General features: G+C 51.5%; 1 protein-coding gene across 3 annotated transcripts in view; it reads left to right on the top strand.

The window, feature by feature from the left end:
- Positions 1-22,496, top strand: part of cmpy (crimpy) — a 343,488-nt gene that overhangs the window by 181,733 nt on the left and 139,259 nt on the right. For all 3 annotated transcript variants that reach the window (XM_025305806.1, XM_025305801.1, XM_025305803.1), the window contains exon 6: positions 13,792-13,911. In XM_025305806.1, the coding sequence (XP_025161591.1) occupies positions 13,792-13,911 (120 nt within the window). The remainder of the gene's footprint in view (positions 1-13,791; positions 13,912-22,496) is intronic.

Raw genomic sequence — 22,496 nt, 5'->3', positions numbered from 1 at the left:
TGAAACTTTTTCTAAAGACAAAACGATGGGATCTGAGGAAAGAAGTCTTTTAAAATAAATCTTCATTCGTCGCAATTCTCGAGTTTTTTCTTGTATGATACTCTCTCATATCTCTACGGTCTTTATTTTTACTATTGTTTACTACATTATTTAATTAGAGCTTAAACATTATCGTTAATTATTACATTTGTAGTTAACATTAGCAAAACATTAACTAGAATGAAGAATTTTGATAGAGGGTACAATTTTTGTGTTGAACAATGTTACCTGCAGTAGACAGCGTCTGATCGTAAGCGCACCGAATATCAAACTCTGCTCATAAAATTTATCATATTTTTGTAAGCGCTGGATATCGCTTTTTCTACCTTTGCATGAGGATTAATAGATATTTTATCTTTATTTTCACAAAGTTACAACATGGTGCGAAATGATGCATTTTTTATATATCACGATATAAGTGATTAACAGTAACACAAAAGTGAGTCCTGTAAATCTAATTTTTATTGTATATACTTATAACTTTCTAATATACTCTTTATTGGAAATAAAACTACACAGATGAGATATTATACAGGGAACATCATTTTCATGATAAAAAATTGTTTCAACGCAAAATCAGTTGTATCATTCGGAGGGTTATAACTCAGCTATTCTGTACTTCGCATCACGTATGTACATTTGAATTCACTTATCTTCGTGATACAATTGGATCTCATCAAAATGTTACTACAACTTATTAATTTGCACTTTTTAGAAAATATATTGAAAACGGGAGCCGAAAATGTCGCTTTTTATTTTTTCCTATTTTGGCCACGATTAGCGATTTCTGCAACAACACTGTGCGAGTCGGGGCGAGGGGTGAAACGGACGAGACAAACGCGAAACGATCGTACTGTTTTTCGCGAACGTGTAGCGCGCTTATTCTATGCATACTTCTCCGTGGAAGTGAGCTCTGGGATGGTGAGAGAGAGAGAGGGGGGGAGGGGGAGCTGGGGTGGAAAACCAGCCGCTGGATGCAGGTTCCGATGGTCCCGGGGGATTTCGGAGCGATAAAAAGGGAATGGCCGACGGGGAACGGGGATTTTTCGGCGTCGAAACGCGCCGCGCCGATGTAAAACAGTCGGAACGGACGGAAATGCGACGGGGCTGCTTCTTTAGTTCGCTGTCCGTCCGTTAAATACAGCCGTGGCCGCTCTTTTTATTATTATTGTTATTATTATCGTGCTTTGTTAGCGATAAATATTCTATCTTCATTATCCTCGCGCGTTGTCTCCTCGCGTTGGCTCTCGCGAGGCGCCGAGATTATGCCGAGAGCATAATCGCATATTTTCGAACGAGCGAAGCGGACGCTCTCGATGCGAAGGAAGAAACGGATTTTGCTCCGATCCGTCGTTTCTCTCCCCTCGAGTTTGTGCACGGTTTCAAGCGTTTTGCAACGTTACACATGTTTCGTCCGTTTCGTCTCATTTGGCTCGGCCGAGGGCCGGGCGGGGCGAGACTGCGAGGAACAGAGACAGAGGCTGTCGAGGCGGGCGCCGCTTTGATAAGTCGCATTTGCGCGAGTTATATCGTTCATCAAAAAAGAGAATCATGCTCATGGACACAGTTTGTCCATTATCGACGATGCATGTAGCTTATAAGCTCGTATCTGCAAATTTACGCTCACCTCCGCCTATCTACGCGCGATTCGCTCCGAAAGAGAAAGACAGACAGACAGACAGACAGAGAGAGAGAGAGAGAGAGAGAGCGACGGAAATATATACACACAGAGATAACCAATTGAACGTGTGCCGTGTGCGATCTATTATCGCGATCGCCTTCAAAGAAGGAATATCAGTAACCTCGGAGCGAGTGTAATCTCGTGCGACCCGAATCTCCGCGTCATTGTATTTGTACGATCCGAGGTGCCGGTGATCTAATTCCGGCCAAGAGAGAGAGAGAGAGAGGGGGGGGGCGTGCTCAGAGTGAGATACAATTTGCTTCTTCGTCACTAATCCTGAGCAGAGAGCGCACGGGGAAGACCGCTCCGAAATAAGTCCAACCGGCGACTTGGAGGCACGGACGAGAGAGATCGATCGACGGTCGTCTGACTCATTCAGCGCGGCATTCAAGCGCGGATTTCCCACGGAATTTTGTCCCGTGCGCGCCCGTCGTGAAGCGAGGCGAACGAACTGCGGCGAATGCGCGCCGGTCGTAGATTTCGCCGGCGATGCAACATCGCGCATTCCGCGCGCGTCACCGAAATACGCGCGTGTCCGCTCATTCATCCCCGCGCCGCGCCGTGTTACGCGCGTTCATTCATCGCCGTAACACGCTCACGCGCGAGCATCGTCCTCGTCGCTGCCGCCGCCGCCGCCGCCGCCACCGACGACGAGAGGTTCTCGCGGCAATGCGAGCGACAGACAGAGAGAGTGAGAGTGAGAGTGAGAGAGAGAGAGAGAGAAAGAGAGAGAGAGAGCGCAGTCTCGCGGCGCGTGCACAGCGCGCGGCGTAGCGATTGACGCCTACCGCGCGCGCGTGCGCGCGCGGCGATAGCACCGTGCACGCGTAAGTGCGCGTGCACGCACCGTGAAAACGTGCCGGAGCGTGGCAGCAACGGAAGCCGCGCGGCGATAAGTTGATTTATGAGCGACGGACGGATCGGCGGCGGCGGCGGCGACGGCGGCAGATTAGTTGGTTCGCGTTTTCCATCGAGCGACATTTCTCACGTCTTTCGTCTTCTCTTTCTCACTGTCACTCTCTGTCTCTCCGTCTATACTCTCCTTATCGTTTTCTCCCCCTCTTCCGGTGCGTTTATTTATTTTCCGTATTATTTGTACGCGTAGCCGACATTTTGATTCGCGGGGTCGCGAAGAGTCGAACGGCTCGGTATGAGAACGCGCGACGTTAAGGTGATTTTTCGCCTTCTCGCTTTAAGCAGCATTTTTCTCGGGAGAGGGGAAAGGGGAGGAAGAGGGGTTTGGAGCAGGACACCGTTGCGAGTTGCGACGACGGTTTACACTTGGTGGTATTAAATTTGCGCCGAACCGCGACAGCGACGGCGACGACGACCGCGACGACGACCGCGACGACGTCGTCTGATTTCACACAATCAACTCCATCATTGATATAAATAGATCGGCAGGTAAAGTCGATTCTTCGCGAGCGGCTTTCCATTTCCGTCGATTCGCGGGCTGAGCTCTCGCTGAGCTCTCTTAAGTGAACCTTCCGTGGATATTATTTTCTTCGATAAATGCGCGGCGCGGCGCGCGATACATTATTGAGTGGTACGTGGCCGATTCTTCGTTCAATTCAGGTAATTCGCGAAACGGAAGCAGATCGGCAGGCCGCGCCGCGCGCGGTCCAGGAAGCGCGGCTTGGCGATCGAACAGGTTGGCGCGGTCGAAATAGAACGGGAACAGCCGTCGTGCGAGCCGAGAAATTCGTGCAAGATCCATCGGCCGAGCGATGAAATTGGAAATTGCGCGCGATTGTATTTCGGACGCGGATGAGTACACCGGTTAATATTTGAGAGTCGAACGCTGCGATCGCAGCGCTGGAATTTGCAGAAAGTATGCTCGATAGCCGTCGAGTGGCGTTCTCTCTCCGGATCGACCGTGTTATTCGTTCAGGCGCTCAGGAGTCCCCGTGTCGGCGGATAAGACGATAATCCGGACTAAAATTAACGCGATGACGCGACCCGCGCGTTATCTCGACCGCTTGTCTTGTACCATGCATCTCCCGATCGCAGATCTCGAGACCTGAACGAGTCCCGTCGAGAGAACGAGAGAACCTCGCACGAGTCCGCGGCGCGTTAAGGTTCAGGGCGCTCAGGGCGGCTCAGGTTGATATCTCCTAGCGAAATACCTTCGGCATCGATCATCGCGGTAGCCCGAAGGTCGCGACCGCGGATTCTTTTCTCCGGCGCGAACTCTTGTGAGCGGTAACGATTCTCAGCGGGGTGTGTGACACCTTCAGCTTGGAAAATCTTCACAATTTTCCTCTGCAATAAACTCGCGACGGTATTTTTGATTGACGCGAGCTCAAAGGAAGAATTTCGAGCCCGAAGGTACTCGAAAGTTTTTACTTTACACGAGTTTATGCTGCGGGAAGTTCTCTGATCGATATCTCCTGGTCGATCGCTGCACGGGTCACTCGTGAAATTTTTCCAACTCGAAGGTGCTTGAATACTTTTTTACTTCTCTACATTAGAGAAAAAGGTTTTTCTACGATCGATCTGATTCCTATGTGAATTCCACTCGTGGTCATTTTCTAACTCGCTCCGACTTCCCTCGCAAATTCCCCGATTCAATTACTCGTGAAAATTTTCCAGTGGCATTTGAATATTTTTATTTCAGTCGCATTAGAGCAAAAGATTTCTATCGTCGACAGTCTGATCGCGAATGTCCCATGCATATCACTCGTGACAATTTTCAAACTCGGTGATGTTTGAAAATAGATTTATGAGTTTGTACTGAAGAAAAAGATTCCTGCTCGACATTCTGCTCGCAAATTCCCGTGTCAGTTACTCGTAAAAATTTTGCAAAAACCCGAAGGTACTCGAGGAATATCTTTTCACGAGCTCTCATAAGAGGAAAAGATCTCTGTGGCCGACGATCTAATCGCAAAGAGGATCACAAAGAGGCCGTCGATTCCGGCTGTAAACTGAAGAGTGTTACAATAACATGCTTGAAGCGTGTTAAAGTGTGTCTCCGCTTTAGATACACAAAATCAGCAAATTGAATTAACACATATATGTATGTTAAAAGAACATATTTATGTGTGTGTGTGTGTGTGTTAATGGTTAGGTGTATTAAAATAACACACTTTCAGTGCATTATGAAAGTATATTAAAATAACATATCTCAAATGTGTTATGAAGGTATATCGAAATAACACAGCTCAAGTGTGTTTCGAAGGTGAATTGAGCAACATTGCGAATCCAAGTGTGAAATTTTGCTGCAATGCACAAGCGTGTAAATAAATGAACTTTTTTTACACATTTCTATATTACGTTTAAACATATAATAATGAATAACATATAATTAATGATTTAGTCTGTAATAATATGAAAGCAAGTTATTACTACATTAATTTATCCATTAGATACAATACTTTTTTGAAGGCGACTTTGTCGATTTGTGTTTTTCTCACATGTATTTTTTTTAATACACATATGCGTGTTCATTTAAACGTGTGTTAGCAAAATTAGTGTGTTACGTGGTACTTGGTGTGTTACCCAATATATCACCCAAGTGTGTTCTCAGTGTATTTCGATTATCATCTTGTGTCTAAATAACACACACTCTACGTGTGTCACGTGGATTGTTGAGGAAAAGTAACACGTTTCTGTGTACTGTGTGTGTGTGTGTGTTACATGGTGTGGGTGGGTGGGTGGGTTACAGACAAGCGTGTTGTTCAAACACACTTTTGTCACAGAAAACGAATTATTTGGACGCACTTAGTGCGCCTTAACGCGCCAGCCAATGTGCCGAAATAACTCCACGCAGCAACACTCAATCTTAACACACACGTCCCGATGCCTAGTTTTACAGTGTTGCGATCGCGCGCGCGAACCTACGCACACAGGTTACGCGGATCGCGCGTATCGCGGCCGAATCGAATGCTGAGCCGCGTCCGTTAACGGCGCGGCCCGGCTAGATTGCGCGGGCAATAAAGCGTTTTCGCGTTATGCACCGACACGTAGGCCGAATAGCGCGCGGGCGCTATTTGCCGCGGCCGCGAAGCTAATCGCTCTGATTTACTGGCGACGAGAGTACTCGAACGTGACCCGAGCAAATCGCGCCGCCGGGCAGCGCGCGGCGGCGCTCGTCTCGGAAAATGCGCGAGCGCCTCGAAGAAATTGAAATTAAAGGCCGCCCACGCTCTCACGGGTCGCGCGCGATTTCGCGAACACGACGACGCTAACGGGATGGGGGCGGGGCGGGGCGGGGGGGGGCGACGCCGACGATCGGCGGCGGCTTCACCGCGGCGCTACCACCGCTTACGCCGCGTTATTTCCGCGTTCGCAATTGAAACGTCGTGTTTTCGCTTACGATACGGTAACACACCGAATACGGGAAACGAGCGCGATTGCGCGCTCACACGTGTGCGTGTTTTGTCGTCGGCTTGTCGGGCCGGCATAAATGTCATTGATTGACGCGTAAACAGAGGCGCACCGCGTTTTAATAACAAATTCTTCCACTCGGTCGCGCTGGGCTTTATCAACTACCGTCGCCGGCGCTGTTGTGTATATATCGACGGGATATGTTATTTATTATATTTAATCACAAAATGATGCGATCGCTTGCACTTTATTAATTTTCGCGTGCGCGCGGCTCGCACGGGTTGACACCCGTGTTTTAATGCGTTTAATTAAATATCGGCGCGGCGTGCACGAAATCTCTGAACGAAAATTCCGCCGCGCGTTACGACGAGGAGGAATCGCTAACGAGCGAATGCGCGTTGTACGCGATGAATGTTCCGCTCGGCGTAAAATATTATATCGACGTGACGCGCAAGACGACATGTAACGTCGACAGACACACACGCGTGTGCACGTGTATGTATTTTTTTTTTTTTTCTTTTTATTATTTTTCAATCGCAACTCGTTAATCGCTACTCTGCGCAACGAATGGTAGCTATTATGTTATAACGGCGCGTTTCAAACGCTAATACGACGGCCGGGACGCTTGTATAATACGAGGCAGCGATAATCGATTGTACGTTTATTGGTTACAGCGATAATCCAGCTTGCCCTTAATCCATGCGTTTGGAAATACGCTCTCTCGTACGCGTGGCGGCCCGATTGCACGCGGTATTTTACCGTAATCTCGTCGTTATCTTCCATCGCTTTCATACGAGAAGCACGCGTCCGCCCACCGCTCGAAAATATGGAAACGTCGCAGAACCACGTTATTTCTCCGATTACTTGACTCTGCAAAAAGAAGCGGAAATTCAATTTCCGCTTAATAGAGCGATGAAAAGTCGGCGAAGGAGGGACGCAGCAAAGGGCACTCATCATCGTCGCGTATCGCAGATTAATCCGAGCTGAACAGTGTTGAAGATATGAAATTTAATTCGCCATTCTAATTCCCCCCGTCTGTCTCCCCCCCCTCTCTCTCTCTCTCTCTCTCCCTCTCACTCTCTCGCGAAGCGTCCACGTCGCGCCGGGCAAGTTATTTAAAATCGAAGACACTCGAACGAGCGCCTTGTGACTATCCGTCGTTCGCTCGAGGGAATTTAGAAGCAAGTCGATCTATCTCGCGAGGAAGACGACGAAAGAAATGACACGCCTCGTCGACGAGGAACGTCGTTGTGGGAAGAGCGGAGGTTGCAAAAGTACGAAGACTCTCGCAGCCAGTGCGAGGTCGGTGGGTGTCGTCGAATTGCAAAAATCCCGGACCCGTTTGAGTATATTTGTTGTGTTTTTATGTAGGACTCGGCAAAATTCCAGAAAGCGTCGCACGACAGAAGCGCGTAAAAAATTCGGCCAATGGGACGAACGGACTTAATTTTATCAACTAGCCTGTCAGGCGTGTGCTGGTCGTGAAGTTGCGTAATATTGCGTGTCTGCCGCATTCTCGCACTGTATTGCGCGTTCACGTTCGCGTGAGGTGTATGTGTTGTATCGACGAAATATTTATATCTGACCTGCTCCTGATCTGATCCTCTTTACAGTCCTCTCTTTCGCATTGATTATGAGAGGAATAGCGGAAAAAGAATCGCAAAATGTCCACTTCGGGATGTGGAATATTATCTTTGCGAAACGCGCATCTCGTTTTCCAGAACTTCCGGATAAATTCACCGTGTACGGACCAGATTTCGTCCGTCAATGTCCAGCCAGCTAAACGCTAAAAATACGACCGTTGCTAAAAGTATCCCTTATCCATTTGATATATGTCCTTCGCGAGAAACTTATTTTTACAAATTACGATTTTAGCCTCTTCTCCGGCGGAAGCTCCGCATTTCTCACTCTCTTTAAATCTGGCAAGCTTAAACGATCTCTTCTCGCATATTTCTGGGCGTTGACGGATACTTCTCCTATATCCCGCGAGGAACCTTTCGCGACTGCTATATTTCTCTCATAAGAAATGCATAATAAACGAATAAATAATAAAATATCACGGACGGCCGACGTGAGCCTTGGGCCAACTCTGGGCCGATATCGATCGCGCGCGATATTTACCGCGATGGCTGCGGGCTGATTTAAGCGACGGCGATGCCTCAAGTTCCAGCGCGCCGCGGGTATCTTCGCGGCAGTAGCTGCAGCAACGCCCGTCGCGACCACCCGACTCGAGCGAGATGCAGAAATTTATCGGCGATGTGGAATATTCGGTCACGCGCGCGCGCTGCGTCCTCGTAAAAACGTTCCGCGTATCCGCCAGCTGTCGTTCGGCGCGCAGACCGGCGACGTCCGCAGACATGTTCGACGCGTCGTCCGCGCACCGCGCGACGTTCTCCCGATCATGGCGGCGTTGCAGGCGTGACATTGAACGCGCGAATTGAGCGCAAATCACGCCGCAAAGCGCGCGATGACGCCGATTATATTTATGCGGCTGGCTGCGGCCGCGCGACGACTTTCCTCGACGAGGCCCCTCGCGCCTCGTAAACGCCGCGCACTGCGGCGCCCGTCTGCACACTTCGGAGCTGCGTTATACGCGCAGTTGCATTAAACAACGCGCCCGGCTGGAAAATATTGCCGTTTATGGCCGGGAGAGTGCGAGAGAAGGAGATGCGCGACGCGCGCTGCAACGATTCGCGAGCGAGCGAGCGAGCGGCGAATAAATAGAGCGGCGAATAAACCGTCGCCGACGGGACTCGATTATTCATCGTTTACTATATCGCGGAATCGCGTTACTCGTTGCGGCAGTCGGGTCGACCTGTCAAAAATCGCGCGCGCGCGCGCGCGCGCACCGCGCCGCAGGACGACGAGTCGATATAATTGAATTTCGGCTTGGGATTTCGGTCTCCAAATTTACACGGCCGCGCGCGAGGCTTACGCTCGAGATTACGCTTTATCAACACGTGCAAACAACGCACTCTCCATGGCGTTTCCCACGTATACTCGCGAAGAGTGCGCGTCGCAAAATTCGCCGCCGTCACGCCGTTGCGCGACCGCCGCGCGCATCTCCCTCGACGTTCGTAAATAATCGTCGGCGCCAAAATTCACCGATGACTCGACGCATATCTCTCTCTTTCTTTCTCTCTCTCTCTCTCTCGCGCGCCGCCCACGAGCGGATGTGTGTCTATACTAATCGGCTACGCAAATACACAAAGCCGTCCTCTCTCGCTCGCGCGCACGCCCAAAGCCGACGTAATCCGGAGACCGGCCGGCTGGTATTTTAATTGACAGCCTAACCGACCGCGTCGGGGCTACTCGAATCCATTTCGCTATCAACTCGAGCACTTTCTTCTTCTTCTTCTTCTTCTTCTTCTTCTTCTCCTTCATCATCGTCGGCGACGCGCGCGCGAGCGCCGTCGTGAATCAGCGCGCCGGCACGCGGCGGTGATGTCAATCTTTGCTCAGCTGAGACGCCCGGCGAAATCGGCCTCACCTTCGGCACCGACGGCCACGATAATCAGGGGGAGGACGATCTTTTCCCCGGCCTCGCATTCTTTCGCGTCGGTGTAACGCGCGCTCGCCGCCGAGGCGAGGAACGTCTCGCCGCGCCGGCGAGCGCGGCGGCCGCGTAAACGATGCACCTCCTCCTAGCGCAACGCAACGCAACGCCGCCTACGCCGTGCCAGAAACGTTATCGCAATCGGCCCGAATCCGTCCGTTACGAAATCCCGAAGATTTACGACCATCAACCTAGGCTGCGCGCTAATAGCGCGCGCGCGCCGCCGCTGCGACGATGTTGATATTTTGCCGGGAGGATGTCGGCGTCGTGTGTGCCTTTGGCGGATTCGGTTGTGCGATAAATATTCCACGGGCCCAGTGGCTCTCAGCCGCTGCAGTTTTTTGCACGCACTTGAAAAAACACGCGACAGAGAGAGAGAGAGAGAGAGAGAGAGAGAGGGTGACTCTCGCGCAGCTCGCTCGGTTCATCGATTTTCCGCGTCCACATCGACCAGCACCACCGAATATGCAACGCAATCGGCTTCGCCGATTCGCCACGGAAGCGGCTACGTTTTGCCCTTCCTCCCCCTTGTCCCCGTTGGCTTTCGCGAGAGACGTCGCGGGTGTGTATTTTGATGAAATTAAATAGCGATTAATGCAATTGTCACGATGCATTTTTTAACGCGCGCGTTTGTACGAAAAAGCCATTTCAATTGAAACAAAGCGGGGGGATTACACGCTCGCGAAATCACGACGGCTGCGAGCTTTGTTCGCCATTTTTCAGCGCATTATTACTCGCGCAAAGCTTGAGTTACGTTCATGCGATATTTTCTTCCGCGCTGTCGGCATCCATTTCCGTCGAAACGGCGGCGGCGAAGCGGCCGGGAGAAAGAAATTCAGCTACAATGTCGTGCGATTGCGTCTTCGATTGTCGAATAAATAAATTCACCCTGCACACACACACACGCACGCACGCACGCACACACAGTCGTCGACCCGACGTCTGTGTATTTTTCCCCGAGCGGAGCGCGTAATGCCCGCGCGTATATACAGTCACGTACCTCGGGAGTGTATCGCTTCGCCACCCCGTGACCGGCGAATTCCACGGCGACTGAATCATCGAAATGAAATATCATCGATCGCCATTCGAACGTCAATCTCCCACGACTCCGTCAGCAAAGAAGAAGCGTACTTTTATTTGAGAGCCGTGACGCACCGCCGATGAATTACGCCCGGATCACATGGGCGGTCGTTTTACGTACGTGCATTCGTAGGAACGCGATAAGCATCGAGCCGCGAGCTCTCTTCGTCGGAAATTAAACATCCACTTACATTCCTCAAGTTTGATTCCTCTCGACTTTCGCACTGCTATTTATAATATATATCGACCGTGCGGGGCCGCAGCGGCGACAGCGCGCGAGTCGCGCGGCTCGGCGGCTAAAATCCGCTGATTAGGGACTGCGAACAGCCGGAATTGGAAGTTGCGAATTCGCAAGTTGAGCCATCGAACTAAAGCCAGAGTTACGAGCCGGGCCGCGAGCGTGCTGCGGAATCCGTCCGATTCGTCGTCGATTTTGCAATTGGCGAGTCCAGTCCAACTGCGACTCCCGTTCTTCTCCCACGTGCAGATACAAAGCACCGACGTGTAATAAAGTCCCGAGCTACCAGAGCCGGAGATTAATATCCCACGTTCGTCGCGGCGGCGTTTCCAGTTGCGGCCAATTGGTGGCTGGTATTACACAGGCGAGACGACGACGACGACGACGACGGCCACCGGCCAGCCAGCCAGCCGGCCGATCGGCCGGCCGCTATCGCTGAATCGCTTGCGTAACGACGTTAAATCATTGCGATCGAATGCACGCACGCACCGCGCAGACGGAAAAAATGCGAGAGAGGGCGCGAAGAATAAAACACGTCGCTCGCGGAGGGGGAATGACTCGAGGGGAGACGCTGCATAATTCCAGCTGCTCCACCGCGTAAGAGCTCCGCGATAAATCTCAGTCTCGTTCTCTCTGCCAAGACGGAAATGCAGCCCACACGTGTGTGTGTGTGTGTGTGTGTGTGTGTGTGTACGTGTACGTATGTATGAACGTCTGTCCGTCCGTCTGTTGCAGCGATTTCAACCGCTTCGACTGCATTCGTGGCGATTTAACGCGCGATATATTGACCCTACGTGTTATTCTCTTAGGCGAATACGTTCCCGGCGAAGTGCACGAGAAATGATGCATACGGTGTACACGCGAAGTCTCTATTGATCGATGTCGAAGCACGAAATTGAAAACGTCCCTCCCCTCCCTCTCTCTCTTTCTCTCTCTCTCTCTTGAATCGTCCGCAAATTTGGCCGCTTGGGACAGATAATTTTCCTCATCGAGGTAAGATCTTCAGTCTGCTGTATCGGTATCGCCTCGACATTCCAAGCCGGAACCTGCGTCGATCCCATCGTCGCCGGCGATAAGTCGGTGGTTTTTGTAATTTTTTTTTTCCAGCTCTCTCTCTAGAGCGTGAGAGAGAGAGAGAGTGAAAGAGATGGATGGAGAGAGGGAGAGAGGACACCGCGGCGAGTAATGAATCTAAACCAGCGCCGAGTCCGTGGCCACACGCGCGCGCGCGCGCAACGTCCCCGTTTATACGTAAATGCACGGAGAGAGAGGTGGCTCGCCGTTGAAAGCCGCCGCGCAAACGAAAGCGCGAAACTCTTTTGTTGCGGGCGGCGAAGCACAAGAAGTTGCGAAACTGTTCCGCGCGTTCATACGTTTTTTCGTAAGTCATACGAGTAAGCGACGGACTGCGCGCCGCGCGGTGCCTGCGTAAAGTTACCGCAGTGGGTTATAAGCCCCCGGTCGCGTCCACGTTGCTTTTTAATTACAGCAACTTTGAAACAGCGCGATTGTACCGTGAAAAACGTGCGATTACACCGCTGCTGAAACGTTGAATGTTTCCGCGAGATGTGTATCGTCCACTTTACTTCCCGGCCGGCAAGAATTACCGTTCCCACGCGGGCAGGTGGTAATTCGCTTGATTTCAATATTTAACAACGAAATTCAATGTTCCGACGTTTTGCTGTACACACTGCGTGTCCCCCCTTCTTTCTTCTGTCTGCTTCCGTCGCGAGAGGCAGCACTCGTCGATGGTGCGTCGAAGTTCACTTCGTGAAGAAAGAAATGCTGTGAATGAAACAACTTACTCCGACGGCTTGTTTGATTCACCGAGAGAGAGAGAGAGAGAGAGAGAGAGAGAGAGAGAGAGAGAGAGAGAGAGAGAGAGAGAGAGAGAGAGAGAATGGTTCACATTACCAAAATTATGCACACAGGTTAGGGAGAATATTGTGGTCTTTATTTCTCTACATTAACTCGCTTCTCTCATTTTCACCGTTTTCTCAGTAATGTAGTGTGTCTTGACTTTATCCGTAGGGTTCATCCTGCAGTGTGTTTTAATAAACGGTTTTTAATATACTTTTCATAAACAATTTTTTGTAGTAAATTTCAATCGGTTACGGTATAAATGCTACCGGGTATATGAACGAAAAAGACAATAAATTGGGACAAAATGTTGAGGGACACTTCGGAGCATTTTTTGCTGCAGAATTCTCTCTCTCTCTCTCTCTCTCTCTCTCTCTCGCTCTCCGTGTAGACTCGCGATACCGTCCCGTATCTTCTCGTTGTTTTAACAAAGAGTAGCAATTGCGATATGCACAGACATTTATTACGACAAAACTTTTCACAAACATAGTTCTCTCCTGACTGCAATTCTCTCACTTCTGTGAGCGACTCCGCTCACAAAAACATACCAAACACCTCTCCCGGCGACTCATCTCTTTGCGCGCCCTCTCCGTTTCGGAGCACCCCGCGCAACGCTTCAGCAAACGACGTCAGCCAGCTGCGAAGCCTTCGACCCCTTTACGACAGATCTCCGACCTCGTCTCGGGCGTCGATGATAAATTCACCGCGCAGAATTACGAACGTAATACCGTAACCGCGCTGGCGCCGTTCGTCTCTTTTTCTTTCGCGTCAGTGCGGTAACAGGCGATAAGTTCATCCGCACCCGCCGCCAAGACGACGTCGTCGATCGCGCGCGCGCGCGCGCGCTTTCCTACGCGCGATCGACAGCAGCGGCTGATCGTTTAATTAAATCGTCGTCGTAGCCGCCTCTGCGCGCGGCAACTTAGACGACGACGAGGACGACGACGACGACGACGAGCGGAGCGAAAAGTGCAAGGACAGATCGTGTAACGTGATAATAATTTATTCCAGGCACGTCGTTTGGCGAGTCGCGGAGCGATCGGGAGCAGGTGGGCGACGGAAAAGAATCGAGACGGAACGGCTGGAAGGACGAGAGGGCCGCGGAGAGCGCGCGGATCGCCAGCTGGACAGGTAAGAGAGAGAACCTGTTGAATTAATGTCACCCCTCTTGGCCTCCTCTCGAACCCTCCTCCGCCCCCAGCCCTGTCCGTTCGACCGTTGGCCTCTCTCTCTCTCTCTCTCTCTCTCTCTCTCTCTCTCTCTCTCTCTCTCTCTCTCTCTCTCTCTCTCTCTCTCTCTCTCTCTCTCTCTCTCTCCCCCTCTCTCCCTCTCTCTCCTTCTCTCTCGCATATTCGCGAGCGCGCGCACTCGCTCGACGCTACTCGCTCGATTTCTATTGCGCGCTGTGCGGCTACCGGATACGATCATTATTAATTTCGACGGGAGATGCGTAATGAAACGGCGATTACCGGCCATCGAAAAGGAGCCGTCGATGCGTGTTACCGTCCCGCAGACGGAATGGTTTACTCGGTGTTTCCTGTAATTACCGTGCGCCTGCTGGCCGATCACGGTGCCCGCGCACGTACGACGTTTCCGCCGCGCGATCCACGTGCATGTCGTCCGTAATTGAAATTGATCGGGAATTAACGTCGCCGACGGCGGTTTCTCGGAATAAAACGCTGACGCGCGTCAGACGCGCGGCAGAACCGGAGATATAATCGGCTGTATCTCCGACGATCCTAAAATCAGCAGTCGGCACGCTCAAATTCTCTCATTCTCTCTTTCTCTCTTTCTTTTTTTTTCTTTTTTCTTTTTGCTCGGTATTGCCGAGAGTTTCAGCCCCGAGAGTTTGTGAATTCATCGGGTGCGTCGCGAGGCGCGATTCTTCGACCGATACAAGTCGACACACAAGCGTCATTCTGTCTTTCTTCTATTCAACGAGCGACAAAGATTGGATGAAGCTTGTATCGACTTGTGTCACTAAATGAAAAGCAATCTTTCTCGCGATCTCGTGCGAAAGCAATGAGCATTCATCGCTCGCTCGTTCGCGAGAAAGGGAGGGGCGGGGAGAGAGAGAGAGAGAGAGAGAGAGAGAGAGAGAGGATATTTTTGCAAGAGAGTAACATCATGGAGATGTAATCCCGCATCGGCGAGCAATATTTGTTGCTCGACTTAGCGAGCAATTGCGCGGAGAGTTTACGAATACGTAATCGCGAAGTTTCCTCGCCCCCTCCCCCCCCCCCCTCCGCGCGAACGACGTGGGCGGCGCGGCGCGGAACGCGGGATACTCTACTTCGTTAATTTAATTAGCTATTTTAGGGAAGCCTCGCCGGAGGGCGGGGGGGAGCAGAGGGGGAGGGGGGCAAAGCCGTCTTCGAAATTTTCGTCGCTATCGGCCAACTTTGCGGGCGCGCCGTCGCGCGAAAACTTACGGCTTCTCCTCCCCGATAATGTAAGCGCGGACAATGGCAGCATGTTTCGAAGTTGATAAGCGCTTGCGATTGCGAGCGCGCGACGTGCACGGCGAGATTACTCGCTGTGAAAGAAGCATCTCGCGCCGCCGCGGTGTACATCGCGCGTCGGCATCGATTGCTTCGTCAGCTCGACCGATTTGTACGAGTTGAGGGTCGTTAGCGTGGACCGGATCAGCTTCTTTCGCCGATGTGGTAATAGAACGACCGCGAAGCCCCCGTCAAACCGTCATCGTCGTAACTCGCGGAGCGACCGAGTTCCCGCTACAAAGTGCATACGCACACACACACATACGTGTACACATACAGACATGCGGGTCGCGTAATTTCCGGGCTGTACAAAACACTCCTAATTACCAATAATACTCGCAACTATTTGCTTACGTTTGAAGCGATGTAACACAGCCGCTAACGAACAGTTTTTCATTAATAAATCAGATCGCGTTTTCCATTATTGGTGAAATTATAAGCAGCTCATATAATGAGCGCTGCGATATTAACATGAATTCTGTTCTCATTAGTGAGCTAATTTAAACGCACGCTGCGTGAACGTTGGCGGTGTGAAAAAGCAGGGAGTAACGATTAAAGCGGCCAGCAGCGCCGCGAGGCGGAAACGTCGTGCGTTTTGTTGTTCCGCGGCCGCGCTCGAAGATACATACGCGCCTCCCGCAGCTCGTTCGTATTTAGAGACCAGCGGCATTCGAGTGATCAGGAAGTGACGCCTTGATCCCCGTCGACTTGAGAGCGCCAAGGAGCACGAAGGGGCCAGGGGGTTACGCTATCCGCGTAACCGTATGGCGTTCACCGAGATTTCGCGCACAGTAACTTCGAAGCGAACTCGGGTTGACGACACTCGCCGACGACTTTCGGAAAATCGTTTAGCCCGAATGGCCGCGCTAATGACACTTGACTTGGCGCCAAACGCAGTTATGAACAAATAGTTACATCCATTCGCAGCGGGAGCGAAGATCGCGAGCTCTCTCTCGCTCTCGCTCTCTCTCTCTCTCTCTCTCTCTCGCTCTCTCCCGTCGTAGTAAATTCTGCCCGAAGAAGAGCGCTCCGGGAGCGAAACGTGCTCCTCGCTTCTTCTTCGCGCCGGCAATTCGCCGCACACACCCACCCACCTACCCACCCACACACACATGAGCCCGACGTGCCAATCTTCCGGCCGCGCTACGTGTTAATCCGCGAGCCCAGTGCCAAATTTGGATTCGCAACTGCGGCCATTGTGAGTTCGCGCGAAGATACGAGCGCGCGCCGACGCGCGCTTTCCCGGCACTCCGGCATGAAGTATTTCGACAAAATATATTCCGCCTGAAGAACATTATACCGGCGGGAATTCATCGCGCGTGTGTGTGTGTGTGTGTGTGTGTATGTGTGCGCTCGCGCGCGCGCACGACCGGCGGATTTTACGGCGCCGTTGGCCCGTGCAAACGTTTAGGCGAGACGTTTCGCGGAGGTGTCCTGCACGCTCGCGCCGGAAAATACGCTTATCCAATTACTTTATACGCTCGACCTCCTCTTCCTCACTTGTTCTATCTCTCTCTCTCTCTCTCTCGCCCTCGCCGCTTCGAGATTTTATCGCGAGTGCGCGTGTCGGGCGCACGAGCGCGCATTCCTTTGCACGCGCGCGCGTGCGTGTGTTGGTGTGTGTGTGTGTGTGTATTTGCGCGTCCGTCTTTTTTTCTCTACTGTTTTTTCTCCCTCCCTCGAGAGAGACTTTCGAGCCCGCGCTCGAGATAGGCGCTATCTTCTCGAGCGGCCGCGGAATGCTGATACCTTCGCGGCTCAGAGCGCGATGGAATGCGGGCTTATCGTCGCTCCGACTAACGCACATTCCGCGACTGTAGGAGACGTAAAGAGTCGCGATGCACACGAGGAGCAGCGGGGGCAGCACGAAGAATAGCGGGCGCGCAAATATTTACCGTAACATGTACATTTTTCTTCCCTGCCCGGCCTCGCCCGCCATTCTGACGCGGTCTCGACGACGAGAGACTGCGCTCCCAGTCTTCGTGCCTCGTAAAAACACATAGCACGAGGAGGACGGAAGGGGGGGGGGCGGGGAGGAGAATGAAGAAACGCGGATAAAACGAGTTAAAGAGAAACGTCGTGTCGAGCCTCGCGACGTGTTAAACGCGCATTTGATTATCGAGGCGCCGCGTTAAAAGAATGTGTGTGCGTGCCGCTTGTTTTTCACGCGGAACGTTCCGCGACGTTGCTTTCGCGTTCGCATAAACACGGTGATGTGTATAATGACGTTATTGTAGCGGCGCGTCGAACTGCGTCTGTTGTTAGACGCGCGACTTTACGCGAAAACGCCGCGTCGCTTCGCCGCGCCGCGCGAGGGAAGTCCTGTTTTTCGTGCGACGGTCGATATAACCGCGCGCGCGAATTGTTCGTTAAGTCGCAATTAATTCGCGGCGGGATTAAATTCGCGTAGGAGAAGCGAAGCGATCGATCGACTCCGGGCGTTTAAGTTTTTATCGCGGTGCTTGTCTCTCTCTCTCTCTCTCTCTCTCTCTCTCTCTCTCTCTCTCTCTTTTCTCTTCGTTCTGCACGAACCTTTTCCACGAACACTTCTCCCCTCGCCCCCCCCCCCGTCTTCTGCCCGCGGAATAATACCGAGCGTTATATCAGAAATATTGATTTCAGAGCGAACACATGCGCGGATTCCGCCAGCGTCGGCGGAATTAATCGATCTTCGTTGACCGGCACATTCCGCGTGTGATGCAATCGCGAACGACTTGAGATCGATCGGCGAAGTTAATCGTTAATCAGCGCGCAATCAATCGAGTCGGAGACTCGATCGAGACCGGAATTTCACTTGGGTTAACACCCAACACTCGGACGCCACCGCGTCGCATCGTTCGTGTCAAGGTGCGTGTCAGTTGCGCTTGAACAATCGCTTCTGCGGCCAAGGGAGAGGCCAACAAAGGCTACGGTAAAAGCCGACGGAGTGCACGAGAGGACGATACAAGCAACTCGCAACATTACAGCAACTTGGTGTATTCCTGATATAATATCAATTGCGTCGTCGCGCGAGATCGACGGGAGCGAGCGCGTCGGCGTCGACGTGTGTCAACGCGAGAAAATCCGCGGTGTATTTTCACTGTCGCGCCACTCCGCGCACGAACATCGCCGCAAATAAATGTCCATTCCGCGTGGCGTGTGCAACATTTGAAATTCGGAAGCGCAACGCCACCGCCGGCGCAACGGCGCGTAACGGGCCGTGTTCCGCCTGGCTCTTCATCTCCAGCAGATGCTCGGTTCCGGCGCGACGATGAAGCCAGATGACAGATTCTTTGGTTGAAAATTTTCTAGAGAGCTGAGAGAATTTCCAACCGATCATCGACATCCAATGGATGAGATTGATCCTGAATAAATTCCGAAGAGATCTGTCTTGCCAAAATTAAAAAAAAGAATTCTTTTCTCGAGTTACTAGCCCCGAAAGAGGAAAAATTATCGTTAAACGCGAGAAACTTGTGAAATGCTCATTATTCGATACTTATTTCTATCTAATAGCGTATTCAGCGGGTTGAAACTATGAAACCAATCAACAGACATCTCGAGATTTATCGATCTTGAACCAGAAGCCCATTGATCCAAAACTCATATGTTCAAAATACAAAAACATCTAATATAGACACCCGTTAAGCACAAAACTGAGGGATTTTGTGTTTTAAGCCCATCAACCTAGGAATCTATAGTATCAATCCGAGAACTTTTTAGCTCGTGAATGCATGAAGCCGTATTAAGAGCCCCAAATAGTCCAAGAACCCAATCTAGCCATAGCTCGAGAACCTAATAATACTCTCGACTACTTGAATATTCAGCTATCTGGTTAGGGTTGGATGTTTTGTTCAATGTTCTCCATGTTTTTACCTATTGGATCCATATGGCTTAATTCTTTCTTAATGTGGGCTGAAATGATGAGCTTTGAAATTCCGAGTTTTCTAAAAGGTGATTATAAGTTCCGGGGTCTCGCATTTAGTATCCATAGGCTCGAACCCAAGACACTGTACTTTGAACGATAAACTTTTAATGCGAACCCTAAACCCATGAATCCTGAACCGATAATTTTTCTCAAAATTTCGGCTAGGCAGATCTCTTTGGAATTTATTCAGGATCAACCTCATCGAGCAGTGTCGATGATCGATTGGAAATTCAGGTCTCTAGAGAATTTTCAACCAAAAAGTGTCATCTGGCCCGACTGGTGCGGTGGTTTCTACGCGGGGCTGTGCATTACGAAAATACGCGTAATCGGGGAAAATAGCTGGTAGCGGAGCTACTCCCGCGGTCGCGGACTTTGTTGCTTCGTTAAAAGACATGCCCGTCGCGCGATAAGACGCACCCGCGCCGCGCCGATTTATCGTCGCCGCGTAATCCGCCGCCGTTTCCGCGGCGCGATAATCGATAACGGATAAATCTCGCCGTTGTCCGCGGCGACTCGACAGCAGCGGGACACGAAGCGATCGGCTCTCTCTCGGCGACACGAGAAAAAACGACGGGGAACGCGCATTCCTGAGTAATTCGCCGGCCGGGCGGCTCGATTTAGTCGCGGCCAATCATAATAATAACAATTAATAACCGCCGCCATTTCCACCGACGTCCCCGAAAGTCCCTTTCGGGTCAGTGGAACGCGCTCGTACTTTCTCCCTCCGTTTCGAAACCTCTGCGGCGAGCTGCACAAGACGTTTCCCCCCGCGGCCCCTCGCGCGGCGATATTTTAATTAACGACGCCGATACGCATCGGAGCGATACGCGCACGACGGCCGCCGCGCGGTCGCGCGGGGCAAAGAGGAAAGGAGAAAAGAAGCGGGAAAGGGGGAAAGAGGAGGGAAGGAAAGGAGCAGAAATTAGCCGGTCGAGCTTTTGCCGGCCGGCATCGATAAGAATGATAATTGACGTTAATTAATATCCGGGTCGCAGCCTTCTCACGGAGAACGGTATCGCCGTTGGAATAAGTTTCAATTACCGACGATGTCACGACGTTGCGTCACGTCGCCGGTCCAGTCCCGTCCTCTCTCCCTCCATCTCTCTCTCTCTCTCTCTCTCTTGCTCTCCTCTCCCGCCGTACGCAACGTACTCTCTCGTTCGGGCGTGCGGCCGTTGCCGCCGCCAATTAAATTTGTCTCCTCGCCGTCGATCGATCGATCGATCATTAATCTCCCGCGCATCGACGTCGCGCGTGACATTAATCACTATTACCTTCCTCGCGGCGGAATAGTCGTCATCGTCGCCGTCGCCATCGTCGTCGTCGTCATCGTCGTCGTCGTCGTCGTCGTCGTCATCGTCGTCGACGTCGTCGTCGTCGTCGTCGTCGTCGTCGTCGTCGTCGTCGTCGTCGTCGTCGTCGTCGTCGTCGTCGTCGTCGCGACACGCGAAAATTGACGCGCCGGTGATTTGTCTTAATTAACGATTATTTCATGGACCTGATTGCATTACTACACCGAGCGTGACACGCGCCATTAAGGACCACCGTCGGCGCGGAGTCGCGCACGCACGAGTGCGACGCAATTTGTGCTCGAACTTATTCGCGGAAAACGCGCAATTAGTTAAGCGAAGTCGCGCCCACGGTCGCGCGCGTTCTCGTGTTTTCTCTCTCTCTCTCTCTCTCTCTCTCTCTCTCTCTCTCTCTCTCTCTCTTTCTGTCTGACGAGTGCCGAACACTTTTCACACATGCGTCTCGCGTGTGCGAAACCGTGACGCTCGACCGGCCCGGAAAATACACGTATATCGGACAGTCGTGTCCGTTGACATTTGCCAAATTCAATTTTGCGGCGAGCTCTTATCGCTCACTGCGATTTCACTCTTTCTTTCTTTCTTTCTCGTTCTCTCCACCTACCTCTCTCTTTCGTTTTTCTTTCTCTCTTGGCAGACGTGTAATTTTTTCTCCGCAGCTGCAAAAAACGGCTGTTTGCGTTTCCGGAAGGGTTTGCGATCGTGTTGACGTAAGTCACACACAATGACATAATTGTTAGGAAATCGCCCGCGAGTCGGAAACTCGCCTCGAAATTAGCGATTTTCTCGCGCACAATTGCAGATACGCTTGCTCTCTCTCTCTGCATTGGTCTCTTTCGCTCTCTCCCCTCTCCTTCTTTCTCTCTCCTTCGTTAGTCACGGCTAATACAAACTTGGAACGTGTACTGCAAGATTACTCTCTCGACGGCGTAGCGCGCACTTTTACGATAAATGCAGTTATGGATGACCGCGATAATACGGAGGTGACGTGATAACAACCGTCGTATCGGTCGTGGAAAATGCTGTTTCGCTCCGGATTATAATCAAAGGAGGTTGTGCACGGGAGCAGGAGGGGTAAACTTTCCTGACGGGTTCACCGCGCCGACGTAACACACACACACACACACACACGTTCGTACAAACGTGTACACATCCCCAGGATCGCGGATAAAACGGATAAAACGAAAGGGTAATTTCCCGTGTAAAAATAAAGTTGATCCGAGCGTGTGGCGATTCAATCGAAATACTCCACGAAAATTGGGGTTTACGATAAACGGTAAATGTCTAATTAGCGCAATTGCAAATGGCAAATTGTTTGGCCACGAGCGGGAGCAGCGGCCGTTATTAACGGGAATTGTTGTCGGTACTTGTCTTGGTCGTGGAATCTCGCGGGATCATTCTTTTCCCGAAATGAAAACGCACAGCGATTGCGGGTTCGAGTTTTCCGCTTCGCCCGGAAAACTCTCGCGTTACGTTTTACAGCAATTTTCTTTTCTATTCGCCGGATTTCGTTACGCCGCGTCAAGCATAACGCGGTTTCTTTATCTCCCCCGTGTTTGCGCGAAGAGCTCTCAAATTAAATCCCACATCTATCTTCTCCGTTACGTTTGCCCTTTTGCATCATCGTCCCACGTTGCGTGAACGTTTTTGCGCTCTCGAATACGCGCGTATCCCGTCGCGCGCGTCGTGCGATTGAAATGCGCGCGAGTGAGCGGGACGGCTCGTGAGCTTCACGGCCGAAAGTCGATGCGTTCGAGCGTAAGAACAAAAGCCGCCGTGGAAACGTAATTTTGTATCTCTCAAAGAATCGCGTGTGCCTGTTCGTCGCTGTTCGCGGCATGAAGCGACGCACTGTGCGTTAACGTGCGCGAGGTCGCGCTTTACACGAACCCGAGCAAAAAATTGTTAAGGCCATCCTCATGAAGCATGAGATCCCGATAAGGCTGAAAGTAGGATGTCCTGAAAAGGGATGCCTCATTATTACCACATCAGACCTCGAGATGG

The sequence above is a fragment of the Harpegnathos saltator genome, unplaced genomic scaffold, assembly GCF_003227715.2.
Source record: "Harpegnathos saltator strain DR-91 unplaced genomic scaffold, Hsal_v8.6 scaffold121, whole genome shotgun sequence".
Classification (NCBI taxonomy): domain Eukaryota; kingdom Metazoa; phylum Arthropoda; class Insecta; order Hymenoptera; family Formicidae; genus Harpegnathos; species Harpegnathos saltator.
Note: the sequence above shows the minus strand (reverse complement) of the source record. Positions and strands in the feature narration are given on the sequence as shown.